The sequence below is a fragment of the Centruroides sculpturatus genome, unplaced genomic scaffold (genome assembly GCF_000671375.1).
Source record: "Centruroides sculpturatus isolate CEXI.00-Female unplaced genomic scaffold, Cexi_2.0 scaffold1852, whole genome shotgun sequence".
Lineage (NCBI taxonomy): Eukaryota > Metazoa > Arthropoda > Arachnida > Scorpiones > Buthidae > Centruroides > Centruroides sculpturatus.
In genome coordinates, this window is record NW_019386050.1 from 51912 (window position 1) to 76596 (window position 24685).

The 24685-nt window shown below is 27.9% G+C and overlaps 1 protein-coding gene and 1 long non-coding RNA gene across 2 annotated transcripts in view; one reads left to right on the forward strand and one right to left on the reverse strand.

The window, feature by feature from the left end:
- The window catches only part of LOC111613326 (kinetochore-associated protein 1-like), a 59605-nt gene extending 43496 nt beyond the window's left edge, over positions 1 to 16109 (forward strand). The window contains exons 19-36 of the mRNA XM_023354676.1: positions 2384 to 2554; positions 2830 to 3132; positions 3293 to 3391; positions 4583 to 4675; positions 4747 to 4828; positions 4904 to 4962; positions 5053 to 5257; positions 5336 to 5596; positions 8343 to 8464; positions 8537 to 8601; positions 8675 to 8744; positions 8808 to 9053; positions 9213 to 9308; positions 14721 to 14832; positions 15042 to 15099; positions 15172 to 15295; positions 15378 to 15467; positions 15539 to 16109. Coding sequence (XP_023210444.1) covers positions 2384 to 2554; positions 2830 to 3132; positions 3293 to 3391; positions 4583 to 4675; positions 4747 to 4828; positions 4904 to 4962; positions 5053 to 5257; positions 5336 to 5596; positions 8343 to 8464; positions 8537 to 8601; positions 8675 to 8744; positions 8808 to 9053; positions 9213 to 9308; positions 14721 to 14832; positions 15042 to 15099; positions 15172 to 15295; positions 15378 to 15467; positions 15539 to 15574 — 2292 coding nt within the window. The 3' untranslated portion in view covers positions 15575 to 16109. The remainder of the gene's footprint in view (positions 1 to 2383; positions 2555 to 2829; positions 3133 to 3292; positions 3392 to 4582; positions 4676 to 4746; positions 4829 to 4903; positions 4963 to 5052; positions 5258 to 5335; positions 5597 to 8342; positions 8465 to 8536; positions 8602 to 8674; positions 8745 to 8807; positions 9054 to 9212; positions 9309 to 14720; positions 14833 to 15041; positions 15100 to 15171; positions 15296 to 15377; positions 15468 to 15538) is intronic.
- A 2903-nt stretch (positions 16110 to 19012) lies between these two features.
- On the reverse strand, positions 19013 to 20408 carry LOC111613327. The gene is made up of 3 exons (XR_002754752.1): positions 20265 to 20408; positions 19235 to 19318; positions 19013 to 19140 (listed from the first exon to the last, which is right to left on the reverse strand). It is a non-coding gene; the product is annotated as an uncharacterized LOC111613327 (long non-coding RNA).
- Positions 20409 to 24685: the final 4277 nt, after the last annotated feature.

The following is a 24685-nucleotide window of genomic DNA, read 5'->3' on the forward strand; positions in this document are numbered from 1 at the left end:
TGAAAAACTAAAACAAATCTTAATTTTTTATTAATAAAAAATATTTAATCACTGTAAAAAAGAATAAAAAATGTAAATTATCAGAAGAATCTTATTTACAAATCTTTTCAAAATAGACAGTTTGACCGGGATCTTCTAAAAACCAGGCCCTAGACATTTGTATCATTTGTCTATGCAATGATCTGGCCCTGAGTATGAAGGACGCTGCACTAACTCTGTGCCATGCTTACTACCACTAGTCTGTTTTAAAATACTTATGCATTTTAAAACAGACGCTATGCCTCCAGTTTTAAAATACTTGGCAAAATCTAGCCCATTTCTGCAACACATTTTTGCAGAGTCTGTGTTAACTAATATCACTCCTCTTACATGGTGGCAGTCATTACGTGACAGAATTGATCAACCTGTTCTAAAATTAGTTACACAGCTGCACACAGCAGTGGTTTCTTCAACAGGTATTGAAAGAATTTTTTCTATCTATGGACTTGTTCATTTAAAACTTAGAAATTGACTTGGACAGGAAATGACAGCAAAGCTTGTTAAAGTTTTCAAGCACCTAAACAAACACTACTGAGCATTGTACATTTCTGAAAATAAGAAATTCTTCTAGCTGCAGAAGCCACTGCTGTCAATCCTGTTTTGGTATTTGTACATGCAAATCTTAAAAATGCCATTGCATAAAGAAACATTTTAAAATGCTATATTTTATATTAAATAAAACATTCTGTACATTCTTGAGTCAAACACTGAATTTTTTCTGTTTTTTTTTCTTTTTCTATTTTATTAGATCAAGTGTTTTATTTCCAAAAAAAAACCATGTTTTAAATGTTTTAAAAAAATGTTTTATATCCGAAGCCTATGTTTTAAAACATTTTTTTTAAATCATGCCAACCCTGTTTTTGTTTAATTTATTCAAATTATAGAATATACATTATATAAACATTTCATCTGTAATTTCAATTCATGAGAAAACATAGCTATTACAGGCTTCTATTAAAATATTTTGTCATTCTAAATACCATGACCCCTTCAGCACATTTGGCAACGTTTTTCATTAAAATGACTATATACATCAAGATGAAATGAAGTATCACATTTATGGTTTGTGATAACATAAATGTGGTTCTTGAAAAAATTTTATTAATAACATATTGATTCAAATTGAAGGAAATATTTAATTAACATGTTCAAATGAGAAATACAGCAATATAGTTGTCTACAAGAAAAATGGATATCTGTGTATTGTGTTTTTGGACACTGCATAAAATACGTTCATTTCAGAATTGTCCTTTTTTTAAGTTTAATGATTTCATGTGATGGCTCAATTTTCTCATATGACAATAGTATATCAAAACTCTTTGCTATTTAGTGTTATTTCAGTTCACATTAAATACAATTTTTGATAATATATGTGTTACAGTGGAAAGATAAAGAAGAGAACAATAAAATAACTGGATCTTTATCTGCAGAAACAATATTTTGGAAAAATTATAAATTATATCTTCATGATTAAGCTTTTCTGTAGGTTATAACTTATGGGTGACTGAAATATGATTAGTGCAGTTGATACTTTTATATAGTTTATATAGTTGAACAAATCTAATAGACATTTGTTCATTGAAATCTGTAAGACTCATTCAATTAACTCTTATGAATCAACCAGATTTATCATTATAGATTTATTTTATAGTCTTAAACCTTATATACTGTTTACAAAAGCTGTTGTAAGAGGAAGAAATCTTATTAAATCAATATGGAATTATAGAGTAGTTATCAATAACAATAATTTTAAACAGTTCCAAATTTATTAGAATCAATTGAAAACTCTCTAACAAACTTAGAGTTCAAAATATTACAGTAACACTTTCAACTTCATTAAATTACAATGCACAAAATTCTGATGAAGAACTATTTTATAATATTAATATTTTCAATGGCCATTGGTAAATTAAATTTTATGAAAGTATTCATAACTGCAGAAATTAAGTTGATTTAACAATAAAGCATGTTTAAATTGCAATGTTGGTTTTAATGATAATGTATTTTCTTATCATAAAATCTGTAATTATTAATAGAAGTAACACGCTGAAAATACTAGATACAAATTACTATTTAGTAAATAAAACATAAAAAAATACTAGATAGGTTTTCTAGATTTGATCACACTTTTAATTAATCAGCATCTCTCTCTTATTTTAAGAGAACAATAGACATAATAGAAATTATTTGTATGATTTAATATTGTAACTTATAATTTTAGTTAGAAAAGTAAGATTAATTACAGTTAATTTGAAGTCTTAGCTTGTAAATAAATTAGAAATAACTATACAAATTTTTTTTTATTTTTAAAAATTATTTATAATAAAAATAAATATATTTACAGGAATTGATGAAAATGTCTGAGAATGATATTAAAAGCCTTTTATCTATTACTTCATTGGGTGTATCATATGCTCAAATAAATTGTTTAACTGATATCATGATTAAATTTCAAAATTATCACACCCAAGCTCTTTGGAAATTTAAACTGCATGAATGTAACATTAGATTTGATGTAAGTATAATTTTAAGTGTTTCTTAACTATACAACTATTACTTGATTGAAATAATATATTTGAATATGTAATTCAAAAATATTGCTTAGATAAATTTAAATTTGAAAAATTATTGTATAATTTTTCAAATTTAAAATAAACAAAAAAATAATAAACTTTTATTTTGGTGTAAGTATAATTTTAAGTGAACTATATGAAAACAATTTAGTTTTAAAATAGAATGAAAATGATTGCATAAAAACTCTATTTAGTAAAACAAATTTTTTTAAAACAGAGTGCATGGTTATCTGCATGTCATACAGAAAAGAGACTCCTGCTGAATGAACTGGTTCAGAAGTGTCAAATCACTAAAGATACTATTCAAGAATATTGTACTACATTTAACTTATTATTGGATGACGTGATAATTGCCTACATTGAAGAAACTTTCCTTAAATCAAATATTTATGAGCTCTATGAGAATGATTTTACTTTATCCAAAAAGGGTAAAGAATTATTCAGTCACACTGAAGTTATTATTGGCATGGCAGAAAATCCTATAGCTTTATTGGATAAGTTGATCATTCTTGTTAATAAGGTATTGTATATTATAAAAAGTTTATCAAAAATTAATTTAGTATTTTCAGTTTCACTGTAAAAATGTTAATATTTTTTTTCTGTATATATCTAACAAAAAAAAAATTTTCAGTTTATTAAATGACTAATTGATACATTTCAAAGTTAAATTTATTTTACAGGTAGATTTTTATTGTTATGAAGTTCTATTATTTTTGAAAAATAATATTTGTAATCTCTCCAATGTTCATGAAGGCATTATAAAGTGTAATATTGTTGATGTAAGTATTATTTTATTAATGAAAATTTTATATATTTAATGTGTTCATCATTAAATTATTGTTTATTTTCTTTTGAAAGTAGTGAAATTACAAATACAAAATCTTATTCTAATAATTATGATAATAAGATGATTTATTCTAGATACTTCATAAGTATAGAACAGCAGTTGGTCAAAGTCTTTCTTTTACAGGTTTATAGAAATCTATAGAACTTTTAAATAAACTAAATTTAGAAATTCAAAATATAGCTGAATGTATATGTTAAACACCTCAAAAGTTTATACAATAGATGATATATTATTTTATCTTTTTAATTTGTTGTGTTTTGTAGAAGTGTTACTATAGGTCAGCGATTCCCAACCTGTGGTACGCGTACCCCTAGGGGTACGCGATAGGTTGTTTAGGGGTACAGAAAAAAGTTAGTTATTATGGCAGAAAAAATAATATATTATGCATCACAAACTAATAGTATTAAAAAATTATTAGATAAAAAATGTTCCTTGCAACAATCACAACTTTATTATTATACATTTTTTCTTTTAGGTTTTTTTTCTTTAATTTAAAGTTACAATATGTAAAATTAACAATACGGTTACTCACTAAATTTCTTAAATGAGGGGTACAATCTAGAGATATGACATGTCACGGGGTACGCTAATGAAAAAAGGTTGGGAACCACTGCTATAGGTTATTCTTGTATGGTGTTTTTTGTTCAGGAGAATCTGAAAAATGGTTTTTGAAATTGTCTATATGCAATTTTTTTCTTTTCTTTTGATTGTGCAATAGTTTTTATTATATTTAAAAACCATACTTATAATAGAATTGTCTTATTAATTAAATTAAAATAAACATAACAATTCATAGAATTCAGTTTTTAAATTTTCAATAAAAATTTTTGAAACAATTTTTTGAAGCTTGCTTCTAACAAATTTATTCTTGATATATTTAAGATAATAAGGAATTATGACATATACCTGAATTATTGCAAGATTATAATAAGCTAAGAATTAAAATAGTTATTAAGCTACTTTGGACTGAAGAACAACTAATACTTTTAAATTTAAATATTACTGTTTCTAATTTAGTAGATTGATTTTTCCATTTTATCATAATTATTTGGATAATTAATGTTTTTGTAAATTTTTTGTTTTGTTTTTCTCCCTCTTAATTTTTAATTTTGAAATCTTTCAGGATATTGAAGTTTTAAATTTTTTGCAATCTTATCACAGAATAAGTAAAGCCACTGAATATGAAACCAATTTATGGTTATCATTACATCCTCAGGTAATGATTTATACATGAAATTTTTAATTATCTGTTAATGATAATTATACATAAACATTTGTATTTCATAGTGTGATAAACTGCCAGAAATTGCTAAAAAGAGATTACCATATCATCCTTTGATGACGCCAGAGAAGGCTTGGAATATTATAGGTAATAGGTAATTTTCATAGATTATACATTTCTTTACAATTGAATTGATGTAAACATTTTTATGAACATTTTTAGATAATGAATTATCCATTGCTACCGTTAATATGTGGTTAAGTGTCAGTTCATTGATACAGGTCAGATTTCACAGTTTTCAATAGACGGCAAGAAGCATGTTTAACAAAACTGAAATTACATGGATTTTTTAATTTTTGAATCTATTACAGGTTCCTAAAGATGATATAATAGTTGTAGCTCTACAGAAAACAGTTAGTACTTGGAGTAAGAACCATGAAAATGTTCTTATTACAAAGTGGAATCATAGACCACCTGACTACAAATTTTTATCAGATATGGAAATTTTAAATCAGATTGACAATTTGGATAAAGCAATTGCTTGTTTTAATTGGATAATAAAAACGTTACCTGCAGGTAAACAGCATAGCATTTTAATTTTGTATTTTTTGTATTTAAAAATCTGAAAAATGTTTAATTTGTTTCATTCTCTAGGGCAAACAAGAATATCAGCAGCTAAATTATTTATTAAATATGCTGAAAATTGGATGGAAAGTTGTAAAGATAAATGTCTGCTGAAGTCACCCATTCATAAATTAAACATTATTTATCATAAATTAGCAATGGAAGATATACTTCATACATATGGTCTCAGTAAAACAGAATATGCAACCTTGTCAAGCAAACCAACTGAGTTGATAACTACTATGTGGGAAGATATTGAAAATCATAATGCATTTAATAATAAAAGCAAAGGTGAATGCATTTTTTTTTCTCAGTGCATTTTTAAACTCAATTTTCACAAAGAAGCAATCTTATTTTCTTCATTGTTACAGAATATTGTTAAATTGAATTTTACTGTTCTGATTTTTGACTTATAAAAATATGTTGTCTTTATTAAAAACATTTACTGACAAATTATATTTAGATATACAGTACAATTTTAACTGAAGATTAAAATTGTACTGCAGTACTGCAATATATATATTCTGACTGTTTATTCTTATACAATCTTCAAAACAACAGTAGCCTTATAAGTTTCCTCTGAAGTTGGATATGGCTTCCTATTAAATTAGGTTTCTCACTTCGGGCTAGATAATAGTGTATTCTTGTCACAGATCATTTAAATCCACTTCTAAATTGTATTATTTGCATCTTTGTGTAAATATAATGATTATGATTGTTTTTTAATAGAATAGGTTTATCAACGATGATTAAAATTTTCAGTCAAATTTTTATAATTATTTACAAATTGTTTTTAAGAATTCTGAATTTTAAAACATTTTTTCCTCATTTTTATTCAAAAACATTAAAATTGATAAACTCACCAATGTTCTCCTTAAACATTTCAAATTAAAACAAAATAAACTTGATATTACCTTTGTAAAATGGAAACTTAACTGTTCTTTTATTTATTTATTTTTTTTCATAAAGAATAAGCTTATATGAAAAAGATTATTTTTAATTTATACAGTGAGTTAAATATAAAATTATTCAATTAGACTTTATCAAGTTTGAAGATATGATTTTTTTAATACATATTTTTATAAATAAAACAGCAGAAATTGTTCTAATGTAATGAATTCACAAAAGCAGAGGTGGATCTACATAGGACTAATAGGGATTAAGCCCTGGGCACCAATTGTCAAGGGCCCACAAAAATTGATTTATCATCATAAATTAATACTTTTTTCATTAACAATGAGCACTTATTGTATAGTAAAAAATAGTTAATACTATAAATTATCATCATTATTATTATTATACTGTATTATTATTATTATTTGGTATTAACAAAAAATGAGGTTTCATTGGACTTCAATAAGCCCTAGGCCCTGAAAAACCTAGATCTGCCCCTGCACAAAAGCATTAAGATTTATTGTAATTATGGATATTATCATCAGAATTATTGATAACAAGTTCCAAAACATAAATTAAAACATATTATAAAAATTGCATTTATTTATAATTGTTTCAACATCTTTTTTTAGTAGTAGTCAATATAGCCAGAATTTCCACTAATTGGTGTTGAATTTTAATTTTAGTGTTTAATGTTAACTTTCAGTTGTTGTTATTATTTTAGGTAAATCTCAGTGATTGCAATAAACAGATTCTCTACTGTATATCCTAAAAAAGTAATTTTTCTCTATTAAATAATATATTTCTCCTGAAGTTTAAATTATTTGTTTTTTTAATTACAAATTATTTATAAGCTTTGGAATTTTAAACAAAATATCAAGTAAATATTACAGAATAAAATATTTAAAGAAATACTTTACAAAACAGAAATGTTTAAAATTAATTTCTAATATTTATATAAATCACTTGTATAAACAGATCAATTGATTTTCTTTTCTGAATTATCTGCTAAAATATTAAATTTTTTGTTGATATATTTTTACTTGATTCATTTATAATACATTGTAAAAAAAACACTAAAAATGATAAGCTTACATACATAAATGTATGTTTTCAATATTTTTTTTTAAAGTGGTTTGTTGTAATGGGAGCAGTAATCATATGTGACCAGGGGGGTCGGCACCCCTTTAGTTCCTCTTCAGGACTGATACCACCATGTCCCAATTGACATGGAAGTCAAGACGTCATGTTGATTCAGTCCCGCGAGCAGCTTCATGCATCGGATCCAGGATGGAGATGGGTTGAGAGACAACATACCAGAAGTAAATCACTCGTGTACCAGTTAACAACTAATAATGATTAAATTACATCGACAACATGATACAATTTACAATTTATTAGGCCTTAACTTCAAGGGATCTTTAAATGAAAGTGGTTGTGCAAGAGAGAGTTTACATGAGATTCATGTAGCAATAAATACCTTGGGGTGATGATGTTTGAAAATAGTCTAATGCTCATTCTAGATCATGTAGCAATGTATCTTTGTCCCCTGAGACAAGTTTGTCTTCAAAATGTGTACCCGTAGATGAGGAAGTATTCATTGAACTGAGGTATCCGCAAGAATTACGTATATCTATTGGCACTAAATTAGGCACTAGATAAGGGATGATATTCCATTGAGGGACTGGCGACAACTGCCTAAACTTGCAGTTTCTGGCTATATTGACTTGGAGAAATTGAGATAATAGGTCGGGGGGTTATGAGAAAGCGTTGCTTTTACTGCTGAGAACTTAACAAATGATTTATTCCCAGGTCTAAAAGTTGATGTTATGATGTTAAATCGTTTACATTGAAGTCCAATTTCTTACACACACGTTTGAAAGGAACATTACTGTATAACCAAAAATTAAAATTAAAATAAATAAAATTTCTTAGAATTTTTGTAAGATATATACAGTATATTAATAAATGAAAAATTCTTTGGCTATGTATTGTAGCATAATAGAAATAATTTGTGATTATTTCATCACAAATTATTTTCAAAGTGCAAATATAATATACAGTGCTTAAAAATGAATATTTAGCTATTTATTTGATTTTATGTAAATTAATACATGTCTGAAGCATTTTAAAATTATTTTAGTAATACATCAAGCAAGTAAGAAAATTGCAGAATTGAATAAATGTGACTTATCATCAATATATTCAGATTTAATGAATAGATTTCTCATCCCAACTACATTTGGTTCTCAGTCAGCTGATGAGGTTGGTAATTTTTTGTTTTAATAAATATATAATTTATTGTTATTAATATAAGCAATATGGATGTCATTTCAGAGTTTTTCATTTGATATTCTTGATTTTTGTGATGATGAAGATAAAGATGAAATCAATTTACTAAAGTAAATATCATTACTTATTATTGACTGTAATTTTAATTAAGTTTTGAAATACACATTTTTTTATTTTTTTAAGGGTAATACATTTGCTTCATCAAGGAAATATAGAAGATAATACTATTCATCTGTTAACCATAGGATTGAAAGTAAGTAATAATTTTAGTATAATAAAATTATATATAATTTTATTTAAAATGTTTTGTATTTAGGTCACATTATCTAATAACAGTTATCGTGCACGTGCACTTCGCTGTTTATTCTCTATCGTTGATACAAACACAATAGCAAAAATGAGTGGTTACAAAAGTGAGGATTTATGGAAATTACTGAAAGTTTTATATTGTCTGGCAGAGTTGGAAAATTTGCATATTCCTTATACTGCAGATAGCTTTGAAAAAATGGATAAAGTTGAACTAGTAGAGGCAATTCTTACTTTTAGTGGATATTCATCAAAGGTATTTACTTTTATTGTCATATATTCCATATTATCAGAAACATATTTGAGAATTGTTTTTAAATTAACTGTGTAGTATCAATATAGAAATAATTTTAATACATTTAAGTTTAAATTTAGATAAAATAAAATAATTTTTAATATAATCTTTTTCACAAAGGCTTTACAGTTTGCATCTTCATTATGTTTGGAATATAAACTTTGGAACAAACAGCTATGGTCTGCTATCTTGAGGAATATGAGAGAGAGTAACATGGTAAGTATAGATCCTGAATATTTATGAAATGTATATAGGATTTGTGAAATAAATGTATAAAGGAATTCTTTAAAAAACAAAATAAGAACATACATAATATTTATATCATTATTAGGATGTAAAAGCATGATATTTTCTTTTAAGCTATTTTCAAAAGACTGTACAAAAAGCAGAACTGAAAAATTTTGTTACAGAAGAATTTAAATAAAGAATAATTTAATACAACTTTATTGGACAATCAGGGATTTCCTTTTTTATCTGTGGATATGGGATAATAATTATTTTAAAAAACAGCATATTATGGTACAACTTACAATAACATAAAAATATTTTTTTTATTACAAAATGTTAAAGAAATCAATTTTTGGTTTAGGTAACATTTGTAGATGATAAATTTTAAAATTGTTATCACAATTAGGTCTGTTTATATTCACATATTCTCTTACATTTATCAAAATACAGTAGACCCCCCTATAACGCTTAGATACGTTCCACGCTAACCGAAAATTACGTTGTAGGAACGATTAAATACATGAGCCAATCGCAGCCCGATAGGTGGGAACTTTACGGATTAAGGCTGTTCGAAAGATTTTCTTCTATAAAATTAACCGATTCTAGACTAATTCCACTCAACATTTCCAAAATACGTATAATTTTTTGGGAATAATCTGTATAAACTATGCTATAAACAAAAAATTATAGGATTACTTACGGAGTGTGTACCGTTCGACTACGCCCGTTGTTCAAAGCTTGTCTTCGTCGCGGAACAGCACACGAAACGGCGGCCGCGATATCTGATAAATAATTTATCGCAGAAAGATAACTTGACCTTTGGAGACATCATTAATATAAATAATTTTTATGGCCGTTGAATAAGAAGTGTTTCTTTCACAAGAAATGTATAAAATTAGTGCTGTATTAGACTTATGGTACCTAATTTACATACTGTGCAGACGATAATAAACTCAACTTACTAGCCTAAAATTTCCGTAGTGTGTTGCCAGGCGGCAGAAAGCATATATATAATTATAATAAAGTTACAATAAATTAAGTTAATATATAATTATATGTACAGTACCTAATTTATATATAATACTAAACAGACGATAGCAAACTCAATTTAGCCGCTCCGTAGCGTGGCGCAGGGTCGGAGGTAAGTAGTTTGGCTGCTCATCCACTATTGGTCCAGACTCTATCAATCTTCTCGCGAAACGATGTTGTAGGAGGTACATTATACGAAAGTTTCTACAATTTTTTCGCTATGTTATAGGAATTGTCGTTATAGGAACGTACGTTATAGGGGGGTCGACTGTACAGTGGAACCTCAGTATACGACCTTAATCCGTTCCCGATGTTTGGACTTATATCGAATTGGACGTATACCAAACCAACCTTTCCCATAAGAAGTAATGTAAAAATGATTAATCCATTTTCATGTAAAAAAAAATGGTTGGCTTTAAACACCTCGCTTTCCTGGCTAGTTCCTGCTTGATTTTTCGTGAGATCAGCATGTATCTTTTTAACTTTCTCGCAAATAATTGCTTCCGATACGCTGTCTCCAGCACTGTTTTTCAGTTATCCAAAGCAAAAGCAATTTCTCGACATGATCTTTGATCTCTGTTTAGAAATTGATTTAACTCCTTTCACAACGTTAGCAGATTTAATAATGTCTTTATTTTTCGCGATTGTCGATATTGTCGTTCTCGGAATACGGTAGGCAACGGTTAAATCTCGAACATGTGTACCACCTTCATATTCCTGAACAATCTCTTTTTTCAGTTCCATTGTGATTCTAGTCATTTTTTTAGTTTTCACTTGCTTTTCACTTGCCTTTTTACAATTCATGATTAATAAAAATAATAAAATTTTACTTACAAATTAAAATCAGAAGAAATTTAACAAAGTTATAAACCGTTGCACCGCGATTGTCTAGTCTGGTCTAGTACACCAATAGTGCTACTTGTTCATTGATGGCGCGTATAATTGAATTAAGTCGTATACCGAACAAAAGTTGTATACCGAGCAAAATTTGTTTCGTCCAAACAGGACGTATTCCAAATTGGACGTATTCTAAAGCAGACGTATACCAAGGTACAACTGTATACAAATAGAAGGATCAAATGGGATATTGAAAAGCAATGAAGTTTAATCAAAAGATAGGCTCATCTTCTAAACAAAATTAATTTTTATATCTCAAATAGACTATATTTAATATTATTTAAACATACAAACTGCTATTTTAATAAAGGAGAGTAGTTAGTAATAAAGGTTAGATGAAAATTTTTTTGAGACTTTTAAACATCTTTGTCATTATCAAATGTAGTTACTTATAGAATTAAAGTTACATTGTAACTAGTGTTCTAAAAATGTTACTATCAAATTTCTCCTTTCCAAGATTAAAATGAATGTTTTAAAAGAATTCAGATAATGTTCTAAAACTTTTTGTTATACCATGTACTAAGAACCACAAAGCAGTATAAAATCAAACCATGGCCAATGGAAAAGTTTGAGTTTTTGGTAATTTCTTATGGCTTTTTATGTTGGATAATAACCAGACCCAAGAGTTCAGGTCATTGCATTGAGATCAAATATTCAAAATTGGTTGAGTGGTGGTAGCAATCATCAATTCCTCCACTGTTCTTGTCTGTATGTTGTCTTTCTCAAAGTATAATCTTGGCCTCTTGCCATTTGAGTATAACCTGCTTACCTGAGAGTATGTACTCTGCTAATGTTTTAATTTTCCCCCTCTTCTTGCATCCTCTGTGTTCTTCCATTCTTGTTTTCAGAAAGCGTGCTAAGTATGTACCAAGTGAGAACTTGATGTCCCATTCTAGGAATGCTTGTTATAGGACTCTTATAAAAATCATTCTTCCTTACTTCTGGAAAAAATAAGCAACTTAATATTTATTGCAAAAATTATAGAAATAACTTTGTAAGACAAAATTATATTTAAAAAATAACTGTCAATAAATTATATTATGAATGAATGAATTTTGATTCTTATCACTTTCCCAATAATATCATAATTACCATTCTTGAATAAATTTAGTGTGGAATATTAATGTACTGATTCTGAAACAAGGGAAATATTGAATCCAACAGAGTAATATTGAGTAATGTGTAGTTTTTACATCATCTTTTACTTTCAGGTTTATTTTGAATTGGTAAGTTTATATTTAAAAAAAATTTAAAGATTCTGATCAGTTTAAATAGATGTTTGTGACTCAAAAAAGAACTTCAGTTCTCAATTATAATATAATTGTACATTCTGAAACAGACTAATGTAGTTTAAATAAATATCTTATGAACTGTACTTAAATATATACTTTCAAATAAATAAAGTCTGTATATATTAAGTTAAAATTGGAAAAATCAGATTTCAAAAGTTTGATAACTTATGTTTTTTTTTTCTAATTATATCAAAATGTGTATCAAAGGAGGCATCTTTAGAAAAAGCAATACCAAGATTTTCAGTTCCAGTAAAAATACAGTGGAACCTCAGTTAAAGAACTTAATTTGTTCCATGACTCTGTTCATTAACCGAAGCAATTTTTCCCATAGAAGTTAATGCAAATACAATTTATCCATTCTATCCTCCAAAATTTTTGTAATTTTATTTGTAAAATGGGTTTTTCTTTGATGAAAATGTACTATCATTACAGCAACAAACATGTAAACTTTATTTAATAAATAACACTGTACATATCTTCATTTGTTGTACTATAGTTGGTGGCAGAGGAGTGGAGATTTACAGAACTTAATGCTTAGAAGGGGAATAACCTCCAAAAAAAATAATGGATAGCACTTCATTGGGAGATTCTTCCAGTCGAGGTCTCTTTTGGTAAGGAACAAGAAATTGATCTAAAGTTGATTGTCTTACTCTTTTAATCAAAATTTTTCTCAAATGCAATAGTACATTGTCGTTCATATGCATTATCATTTTCTATTGTCACTATCACTTTTCTCTTTCTTGGGTGCAATATTGGTTAAATATATAAATCACAAAACTGAAAAAAGAAGTTTAGCACACTCAGAAAAGCAATGCTTAATTCACACATGTCCAACTGCAACTAAAATTTCACACAAAAAACCATTATGTTCATTATCTGAGACAAAACTTTTGAAAAATAAGTTTGTTAACTGATTTGGTCGTTAACCAGGGCATTCATTAACTGAGGTTCCACTGTACTAATTTTTTGATTACTTATAAATCATTTATTTTGCTTTTGTAACAATCCTCTTCTTTTAAATACTGTATAACTATTTTAGATTTATCAATATTAATCTTTAATCCTTTATTGATACAATATTTATAAAACATGTTTGTTTTCACTGCAAATTCAGTTTGTTTACTGAAATAATTGCACTGTCATATGCATATATCAAGTAACTAATTTCATGTGTGTTAACTGCAGAATATTATCATTACATAAAAAATGTATAGTTTTTAGAAAAAGTTCCTATTTTTATTATTAAATTTATTTTTTAAAATTTAAATATTTTATTGTGGAATTAATTTTAAATATCATGAATATATTCTTTTAAATATCAATATTTTTTATTCTTAAATCATAATTATTGTATTAGTATCACTATTTATTGAAATATGAGGTGTGTTTTTTTAAAGTAAGGCCCATTTTCAAATAAGAAACAGAAAACATAAAACAATTTATTATGTACAGATTTCTGTTATTTGTCATCATTGGCTTCCATGAATTTTTGATATCATGTCATCAGTTTCCGTATTGCATTATCAAAAAAGTTTGTCAATATCTTGAACCTTCCAGTAACTCCATTTTCTGTTCATTGTCATTTTCAAACCACTCTGATGAAAACCATTTTGTGAAATGCAAAAACAAATGATATTCACTTGATGCAAAATTGGTGTTATAAGGCAAGTGATCAGGAATTGATGCTCAACCTCACACTTCATCTCAAACTGTTCAAATGTTGCAACAATTTTGCTGGAGAAGTTTTGTCTTCCTGCCTTATAGCCGCGATCCTGTATCAAGCAGCTATCACCTGTTTTTTGCATTTAAAAAATTGAGTTTTATCAAAACAGCTTGAAAATGGCAATGAACTGAAAAGCAATATTACTGAATTGGGAGCATCTTTGACAATAAAATAAGGAAACTGGTGACATTGTCAAAAAGATGTGGAAGTCAATGGTGAAAAATATATTTTGAAAAATAACAGAAATGTGTACATCTCTTATGACAATAATTTTAAGTGTATTAAGTAGAATTTATCATATTAAATATGTAATAAAAATAAAATTTAATAGTTAATATTAATCAATAAATACTATATTATATCAAGTAAATAGATCATTTGGGATTTATTTAATTGGTCTTGATTGAAAAAGACTAACCATATTTATGACAAGTTAAATTCATTTTTGACTTTTCATAGTATGAAGAATTAAGAAAGTTATTGAGACTTTTGGGTAACGTTGCACATTTATGGTATAATGAAGATTATATTGAAGCATGGAAATATTTAATATTCTATCAGTTCAAGTATGGTAAGTAATGGCATTTTATAAAATCTACCTTAAAGTTTTTGAGTAAAGTTTTAATTTGAAAAAGTGATTTATTAATAAATAAATCATTTTTGTTTAAAGAAAGCATTAATTTATTTTAATGAAGAAAACCAAAAAAATTTTTAAAGTTAAAATTCTGTTTAATTTTTAAAACTTTTTTCTACATGATGAACATAAATTATTGTTTATAGATAATTTTAACAGAGAGAATGAAGACAAACTGCTTGATGTTTTCACAATGATACTTAGGTATGAAAACTTAAACTTAAATATAAATTGATTATATATTAATATTTTATAACTTTTCATATTATTTTGTAGATGTCCTTGCATATCTGCCATAGATTTGGAAGCATTATCTGAAGAATTTCGTCTGCATAAATTAGTTGTTCCTGCTCTTGCAGTCTTGTTATTTGAAAAAGGTTATAAAGCAAAAGAAATTAAGGTAAATGTTTGGGAAAATTTAAATTATTAACAATGAGTTTATTATTAGAAATTTATTTTGTTTTATTTATTCCATTTATCAGAAATTTCTGAAAATTGTTTCAATTGAAGATATTCAGGATGAATTGAAACATCTGAAAAATAAAGGATTTAATATGGCTTATTTTGTGCAGGTTAGTCAATATATATTGAATATGAATCAATTAAGTTTTGAACACTTAAAAATGAAAAGTTTTCTTTTTAGGTTTATCAATTTCTGAATTATAAAGAAGTTAATTGAAGTATGCATATAAATTATTTTACTGTTTTTAATATTAATTAAATGCTTGAATTTCATATGTAAAGGCAACAACAATTGATTTCAGACCTAAAAATAAGTATAAAAGGTTTGATGTGTTTCAAAGTATTTATCAATATTCATTTTGTTAGAATATGAATTTGTTTATTGTTAGTTTTCTGGTTTAGAAAGGAATAAAGCAAAGAATTAACTAACTATATTTCAAATTATTTGAAAAATATTTTTATTCATTACATAGACCTAGACAGATTGTTAATCAAATGACAATCTTCTATTGATACTATTTTTGGAGAAGGAATTGTTGATTAAAATTCTTACCTATCCAAAGACATTACAATAGGCTTAGTTGATAGTAATTCTTTTATATTAGAAAGTTTTTCTTCTAATGAAGATTAAATTCATAACTTATTCCATTGTAAATAAGCATATAAGAAATGCATATTTTACATGTGTAAATAATATTTTTATTACCTAAAATGCATATTGTAATTTGAAAAATAAATATTTGAATAATTATTACTACAGTATTGTAAACATTTTTTCATTATAATTAAAATATATATTAAAATAATAATATTGAGTGATTGTTTTATTTATAATATTTATACAATAACAATATAATTTTTCCATGAAATAAGGTGTTATCCTACCAGTGTGAGGGAACTGAGTTTGAATATTGTTTAGATACACATAATTTATCAATGGGTGCAATATGGATTAAGGCATAAATTATTCAAAAATTTCTTAGTTATTTAAATTTAATAATTAAAAATCAAAGAAACATCTTGGCTAAATTAATTGTGATAAGAACAATGAAATTATTTTCTGAATCAATAAAGTGTGCTTTAAATAGCTGAGAATAAATCATGTTATGAAATTCCATAGTCATAATTGAAATCATAGTCATAGCCATATGAATTGAAATCAAATGAGAACCGTTTACTGAAACTAAATAGGCTGAATGAATGAATTTTCTTGAAAAGATACAATATGTGCACTTGATTGCCAAGTTTATTTAGTAAAAATAAACAGTATTACCAAGCTAATTTGAAAGAATTTTATTAAATTCTTAAACATTGGCACTCAACAACATATTAGTCCTCAGGCGAAAGAATTCTGAATGAGACCCGGAACAATTTTTTTTAGAGACAAAACAGAACAATTTACAAAATTTAAACATATCCTATATAAAAGATGGAAATTTATATTTGAATTGAAACTTGATTCAAATATAACATACAGAAATTAGAATTACATAACAAAGGATATATAAAAAGTTGAATTAAACTTATATTTTACCATAAATTCATAACAAGAGGAGATGGATCTACTGTTTAGCATTTTTAGATTTGTGCATACAAAGAACATCCAACAGCCTCCTCTTCAATGTTTATCATCAAGTTTCATCTTCATCCTATTATCACTCCTGCAGATTCCTTCCAACCATATCATGCTCACCAGTTTTTCCTCATCCAGATTCAATACAGTACCTGGTTGAGAATGAGCTAAAATTTGCACTTGATGATGTCTTAATGACAGGGTTCATTAATATTAAATTCATACATTTTAATTCTAAAGTCTTAAGATCTTTATTTCCAGTTTCAGTCATGTTTACAAAGGATGACATGAATAACCAGCATAACTATTCCATATCTGAACACAGTTTCATTACGTCTTGCACATTGTTCAGGAAGTACGGCTATATCTTATCCCAGAGGAGACTATTGGGTAACGATAGGGTTCCTTATTCCATACAGGAGTGTTCAAGAGTATATAGAATACCTTTAAAATTAGGTCTTAACATATCCAAATTTCTGTACATTGGGACTACACTCTCTAGTAGATTATTTGAAGACAGAGGATATTGCACACGGTACATGTTCCACCAAATTAGCCTCAAAGTCATGTCATGTTCTTGCAGATATGTGGACAGAGGCCACTATAATTCAACGCTGCACAAATCATAATAATTTATCTGGGAGAATATTGTTTATACTAACAGCATTTGCAATCGATCCATTTTAGAATTGCCTATTCTGTGGTTTGGCCTTTTCAACATGCTAAATGTAACCCAAAGGTAGGCTAACATTGGAAGTGGGCACAATCCATTTAGTTTTGTAATAAGTAGATGCAGTTAACTGGCACCTGCAGAGATTGGTAGATCAAGGGCAAAGAGAGAATTGGTGAAATCAGTCAGTGATGTTGATTGCCATCTTAATTTTGTTGCTCGTGTGTGAATTGGCTTTAAGACATTAGATGAGTTTTCTTGTCTGTTGCAGTAGAGTGGTTGCAACATCGTCAGGTATGACTTTGTCTACATATGGTATTGACATTTGTGGTGGATTTTTTAACTCTGCCGTAGAATGGAACGGTTTTGTAATTTTGTTGGGAGTATACATAATATCACCAATAAGTACGAATCAAGATGTCAGTCTATCACTCCGGATCAAATCTGGATGGGAGAAAAATCCCAAGAATTTTTCGAGGATTTATGCTCTATCCTAAATATATTGGGCTCTGTTCCTCACCAGCCAGCCAACCCTATTGTGGGCCTGGAAAAAAAGAAGTTGATTGGATTCATGAAATAAGACAATGCAACACAAGGGTGATCTAGCAAGAATGTGTCTCCCCAAAGGACTTTCATTATGAAAATGGCCTCTATTTAGGCGAAGGAAACCCAGAAAACTGCAAGTGATCAGCTGATTGGTCGGACAAGAACCAGCGATCAGTGTTCAATAGTTTTATCTACTTGTTTACCGATGGATCCTGAAAAACCCTCTTAGTGTTTTTTAGGCGGAGAGTGTCAAAAATAAAAAGGTGGTCTACACCTGTGGTTCTCAATCTTTTTGAAGTCCGGGAACACTAAACTTTGACATTTTTTTCCATGGAACACTTACAATGCATCAACTTTAAAGCAGGGGTGGGAAACCTTTTTGAAATCAAGAGCGCACCCGGTCTAGTTTATAACGTCATTGGCGTTTGATTCCCATTCAAAAATTATTTTATTGATGTTTCTTTTGCAACAATTTTTAATTGTATATTTGATTTTTTCGCAGAACACTTAGTGGCTTCACTGAGTACCCGTGTTCCGCGGAACACGGATTGAGAACCACGGATCTATTATGTGAGATTGTTCTCTCAATACATGGCTCAGAATGAGCATATTTTTGAGGGATTTCTCCTGGTTTGACCCTCAAAAATAGAATAAAATTTTAATACTACATTATTTATAATACTGTAATGTTATTTAAAAAAAAAAAAAAACACTTATGACGGAATGCGATGTGGATGACGATGANTCAATACATGGCTCAGAATGAGCATATTTTTGAGGGATTTCTCCTGGTTTGACCCTCAAAAATAGAATAAAATTTTAATACTACATTATTTATAATACTGTAATGTTATTTAAAAAAAAAAAAAACACTTATGACGGAATGCGATGTGGATGACGATGACGATGACGGAATGGTTTTTGTGGTTCCATCGATGGTACTAGGATTCGGACATCTCGATCGTGTCACGAACTATTTTTGAAAATTCTAATTCTAAAAAATATCACTAATAATTAGGAAGGAAATATCATTAATCATTAATTGAAGAAAATGTAAATCCGTAGGTGGCAAGAAAATTATTAAGTACCATAAACATGCATCATCTCCCGCAAACGTGACGAATCTGTAATATGTATTATCAAAGTGGTATGTAGGAAAATTTGCTTGACACCTAAAAAAAATGTACTATTATACTCTGGTATTTTTATTATATTACAAATATTAAATAATACTTTATTATTGACACCAGATATGCCGAAACTAATGGAAGAAAAATTTTTACCGAGGCATGTTTTCGAAATTTAGTAATAATTCCTCCAGATGGCGGTTGGTACCTTACTCTATAAATCTCAATCTTACAATAATATTATTATTAAAGGTTACTTTAAATTAAAAAATACTTATATATATATATTTAGATACACATANGGAGATTTATATATATATATATATTTTTTTTTTAATTTAAAGAAACGAAATTAAAGAATAATTAAATTATTGAAATTATTTTCTGATTATTCAATATTTTTTTAAGCGATAAAAGATGGCGCCACAGAAAATTTTTTGTAATTTAATATTAATAAGAAGTATACTTATTAATGATTGGTCAGTTCAAAAAAAATTTAACAAATGTGTTCCACGTGGGTACTATAATTGCAGAAAGATAATTATTGAGGCAAAATCGGCTTAAAATATTCCCACTTTCGAAGATAATATCAATAAATTAATTTAAGCAAACAAAATGGAAGAGTTTATGTTGATAAACTACTGTACACGTTTATTCCCCGAACGTCTACCTGAATCGAGGACTAACCGTTCTTCCCAAAAGGTATGAATCATTGGAAAGTTGCATCACTCACAACCCAGATAAAAGCGTCTATTCCATCAAATTGTAAGGGATTTGGGCACTCAGGAGGCATCAAATATAACGTGATAAATAAAATTTCTATTTATTGATAGATCCTGTATAAAATATCAAATAATTTCTCTTCGTTGCAAAACAAAGCAAATTATTATTATTAAATAATTTTCTTTCGTGTGCGAATTTTCAATTTATGTATTATTTATTATATATATAAGTAAAGAAAATTTGAAAAACAAATCAATAACTTCCTCACAAAGGCAATCTGTTGCTTGTATATTCCTAGTAATGAAAACTTTTTATGTTAATTTAGCATTTTGACCTTTGACATTTAAAGGTTAAAACGATTGCATTTTTAAAATTTCAAATGGTAAGCCATAGCTTGTGATACGTCGTTTTAAAAGAGGATTTTAATGCCGAATCCAACGGAATAATTGGATTTAAAATCGAATTAACCGTTCAAAAGTTATAACGAAAATATTAAAATATATTTCTTTTTTTTTCTTTAATATTTATATATTTTAAAAAAATGTTTAAAAATAATAATAATAATTTAAAAAATTGTATCGATTTGGGAATTTAGCGGTTATTTTACGCAATATTTTATAAAAATATCTTTGGCTCGCCGGCGGCCATGTGGATAAAACCATTGAACAATTGGTTGCGGGTTTGCGCCTGATCGACAGACTGATCACGCGAAGTTTTCCGGGTTTCTTCACGTGCATAACACCTAAATAGGAGCCATGTTCTTATAGAAAGTCCTCCTCTGAGTCAGATTGCCCTTGTGTTGCGTTGCCTTATCCCATCAATCCAATTAAATATCTTTGAAAATTTTGGTCAGAAGGGCTGCCAAAATGACTGAAGATAATGATATTAATTATTAGCCATCTAATGATAATTAACTATAATCAAATTTATCATCATTATTTAATAATAAGTCATTAATTAGATTACTTTGTTCATGAATACTTATTGAAATCAAGTGATTTCTTCATGAATCATTGAATGGTCATGATTTTTTTCATGAATGTTCATGAATACCCTATAAAATCAAGTGATTTCCTTTAATAAATTATTTTAAAATATAAAGTTATATAAGTTTAATTAAATGTACATAATTATAAGACAGAAAATCAGATATTAATAGGGTTTTTCATGGCCTAATTTTATACTTCAAGTGATCTTTCCTCAATTATTTTTCTTCTATTGAGTTTATATCATTTCCAATTCTTTCAACAACATAATATTTAATTTTTTAAAATTAATTTTCAATATAAATTTCATGTTTCAATTAAATTCTATATCGATTTACAGTTAACTAAATAGGCTAACATTTATAATTCATGCTATTGATCTAACTACATTATTTGTTACTTTAATCCGAAGATATAGTAATTAACGTCTCATGTTATGCTCATAAATTTCAAAATTAAAATATAATTTCGATAATATTTTACGGAGGAGTTAAAACAACATTATTAATACAATAAACTAGTATTTTTCTACAGTAAAATGGTCAAGTATACGCTTCATTCTCCATCCAAACTCCATTTTATTTACATTATCAACCATCAGCATCATCATAATAATATGCATTTTGTAATATATTTTTTTAAAATTCTTTTTAAAAGGAATTATAAATCTTAATTTTAATGATAATATTAAAAAAATCCACATTTTTCTAAAGAAAATAGCCATTTTAACCACTATTATTTGTAGAATTAAGCAGGAAAAAAAAAGAGTAGAGAAGAGAATATACTATCATCCGGAGAAGGTTTTTATCTGTAAAATAGTATCTAAAGGTTTTTGTGTTATCGTTGATGCTCGAAGATTTCGAAGATTAGTTCGGGAAACATAAGAATGGACCGGTTATTCGTCACGAAAATCGTTTTACATCATTCTAATTACGAGTGATTGACTTTCCGTTTTCCTCTAGCAGCTCCTCGAGATAATGATAAAATTGTCTCGGATGCGTTACGATCATCAAAAAATGATCTACGAAACGAAAAAAAATCGATAGTTTTCAGTTGAAAATTAATGTCGTGAGTTATAATAACAAGCTTATCGTTGGGTTATTGGTATAAACTGTTTTGAAAGAAGTGTAACGATGTGGGGAGTATAGAAGGTTCCTTTACATTTTCTTTATTTCTAATGTCAATTTTACTAGTATATATTTAACTTCTGTATAGTTTTTTTTTCGATTATTAAAACAGAAACTGTATAATTTTTTTTTATTTATTTATCAAGTTATAGTTAACAAATGTATACATTTTAAACTGTAACCTTCCATTATACTCTCCAAATATATTGTCGAAGTACTGCTGTAGTACTATACTCACAAAGTAATTCTATACTTCCAAACTATTAACCTATAGCAATTACTTTTGTACTCCTAAACTATCGTCGAGAGTACTTCTATACTTCTGTTACCCTGGAGTGCTTTTGTTTGTTCCTGAAGCTTTCTATAACACTAAAGTGCTCTTATTTTTGCTAGAAATTTGCTATAACCCGGAGCTGCTTTTGTTTGAGCCTGAAATTTTCAATAACCCTGAAGTGCTTTTTATTGAGCCTGAAGCTTTCAATAACCCTGAAGTGCTTTTGATCGAGCCTGAAGCTTTCAATAACCCTGAAGTGCTTTTGATCGAGCCTGAAGCTTTCAATAACCCTGAGGTGCTTTTGATCGAGCCTGAAGCTTTCAATAACCCTGAGGTGCTTTTTATTGAGCCTGAAGGTTTTTATAACCCAGAAATATAAAACCTTCCGTAATCTTAAGCTATCGTGGAAGATACCTTAACAAGGGGTTTAATAGCATAGAAGATCCCCAGACAATTTAATTAATATACAGTATATTTAACTTCTTTCGAATATTTTTTACAATTTATAACAGCAGTAACGACGACTTTATAATTTTTTATTTAAAAAGTTATAGTTACAATTAAGTACCTTCGACAATAGTTTAATGACCCGTTTTTAGTTACGCTATCCACTGAATAAATCTGCATAAAAAGGAAATTACAAGCATGAAAACAATACATCTTCTATGTCTGTTATTTTATAGTGGGAGGAAATTTAACTAAATATTGCTTATTATCCTTTTGTTTAAGGGATATTTCCACAACAGTTGCTATATAATTAAATTCGACCGTTTGAAGGGTAACATTTCATTAATAATTTTGAGGAAAATCTTGATTTTTGACAATTATAATGTGTACTTTTTTAACAATTGCAGCAAATTTTTTAAGTATTAATCGACTAAGAAATTATTTATGAATGGTTAAATAATTTTATTTGGATCTACAATCGAACTTTGATTTAACGCCGCCATCTGTTCGCCTCTGAAATTGGCACTAAATCAAGTGTGTCACTAAACTGAAGTACAGTACATCAAGTAATACTTAAACCTGCGGTCTACACACAAGTTTAAGCTTGAAATTTAGTGATAAATAATGTCGTTTACGATACAAAATAGTAACCTACAAATTCTAAAAGGGTAATTGGAATAGCCTATCCTCTTTACCAGAGAGTGTCGCTATACCGGGATTTTTACTATATTACGCTTCGGAATAAACATAAAACAATACTATTTACAATTGTTGTAATATTATATCTTGAGGAAGTGTTTAAAAAAGTGGGTATAATTTTTTTTTTCCTGTAAATAGCACTGTTTACGGTTACTTCAAACATAATTTGTATTTAAAATGAATTACAGAAGACGTAGCTTCGTATGTTTTCATGCATGTATACTCTGGAATCTGTCAATTTTCTACGGAAATTGAGCAAAGTGTCCAATCGAATGTTACACAACGTCACGTAAATTATTATACGATACGTTACTCTTGTCATTCGACATTTCTCGGCACATCTGGTGCATTCTACTTTCATCAGATAAGGATCAATTAAGAAGAAAAATGGAAGAATGCACTGTTTATGCTTTTCGGGTGGGGAATGTTTCGTGTTTTTTTTTTTCTTTTTCCTATATATTTTTTATCTATGCACCTGCGGCCACGTGGGCCATCTAGTTCCTCTCTTTTTTTTTTTTTTTTTTTAAAGATGCTGCAAACGTGTTTAGACGTCACGGATTTCCCTGTCAACGCCGGAATCACGAGTTTAACAAAGCAAAACAGTACTGAGGGGGTCCCACTAGACAGTGCAGATGCTAAACAGAGATTGTGACCCATCAACGGGCAATTTTCATCCTTAAAATAAACATTGTCAGTCGGTCGAGAGGACGGGAATGTTTAATAATCGAGTACATAATCCGAAATTCATACACGAATCATCCTCGTTTATCGATTATTTGTAAGCATATCGAAGGGACGAGTGGGTTTAAAATTTTAATTTACTAATTTATCCTTAAAGTAAACGCAATTTGTTAACCAAAGAAATCGTTTCGGCATCAAAAAATCACGGTACAGACACTTGACAGATTCAAAATTTGTTATTTGGAAGGGCGTGGCATGTTTATGAGGTCAAAGAAATGAATAAGCAACCTTCTATAAATGAGATATCGTGATTTGCATGTAAAATTTCACTCGTTATCCATTTATAACGAGTAAAAATAATATTATTCAGTATTAAAAATAAGAATAAGCTCTGTCTTTTTTTCTTTTTAAAACTATTCATCCGTCGCGACGTAATCGCTGATCGATCGACACCTGATTACTTTGTGTCGATCAT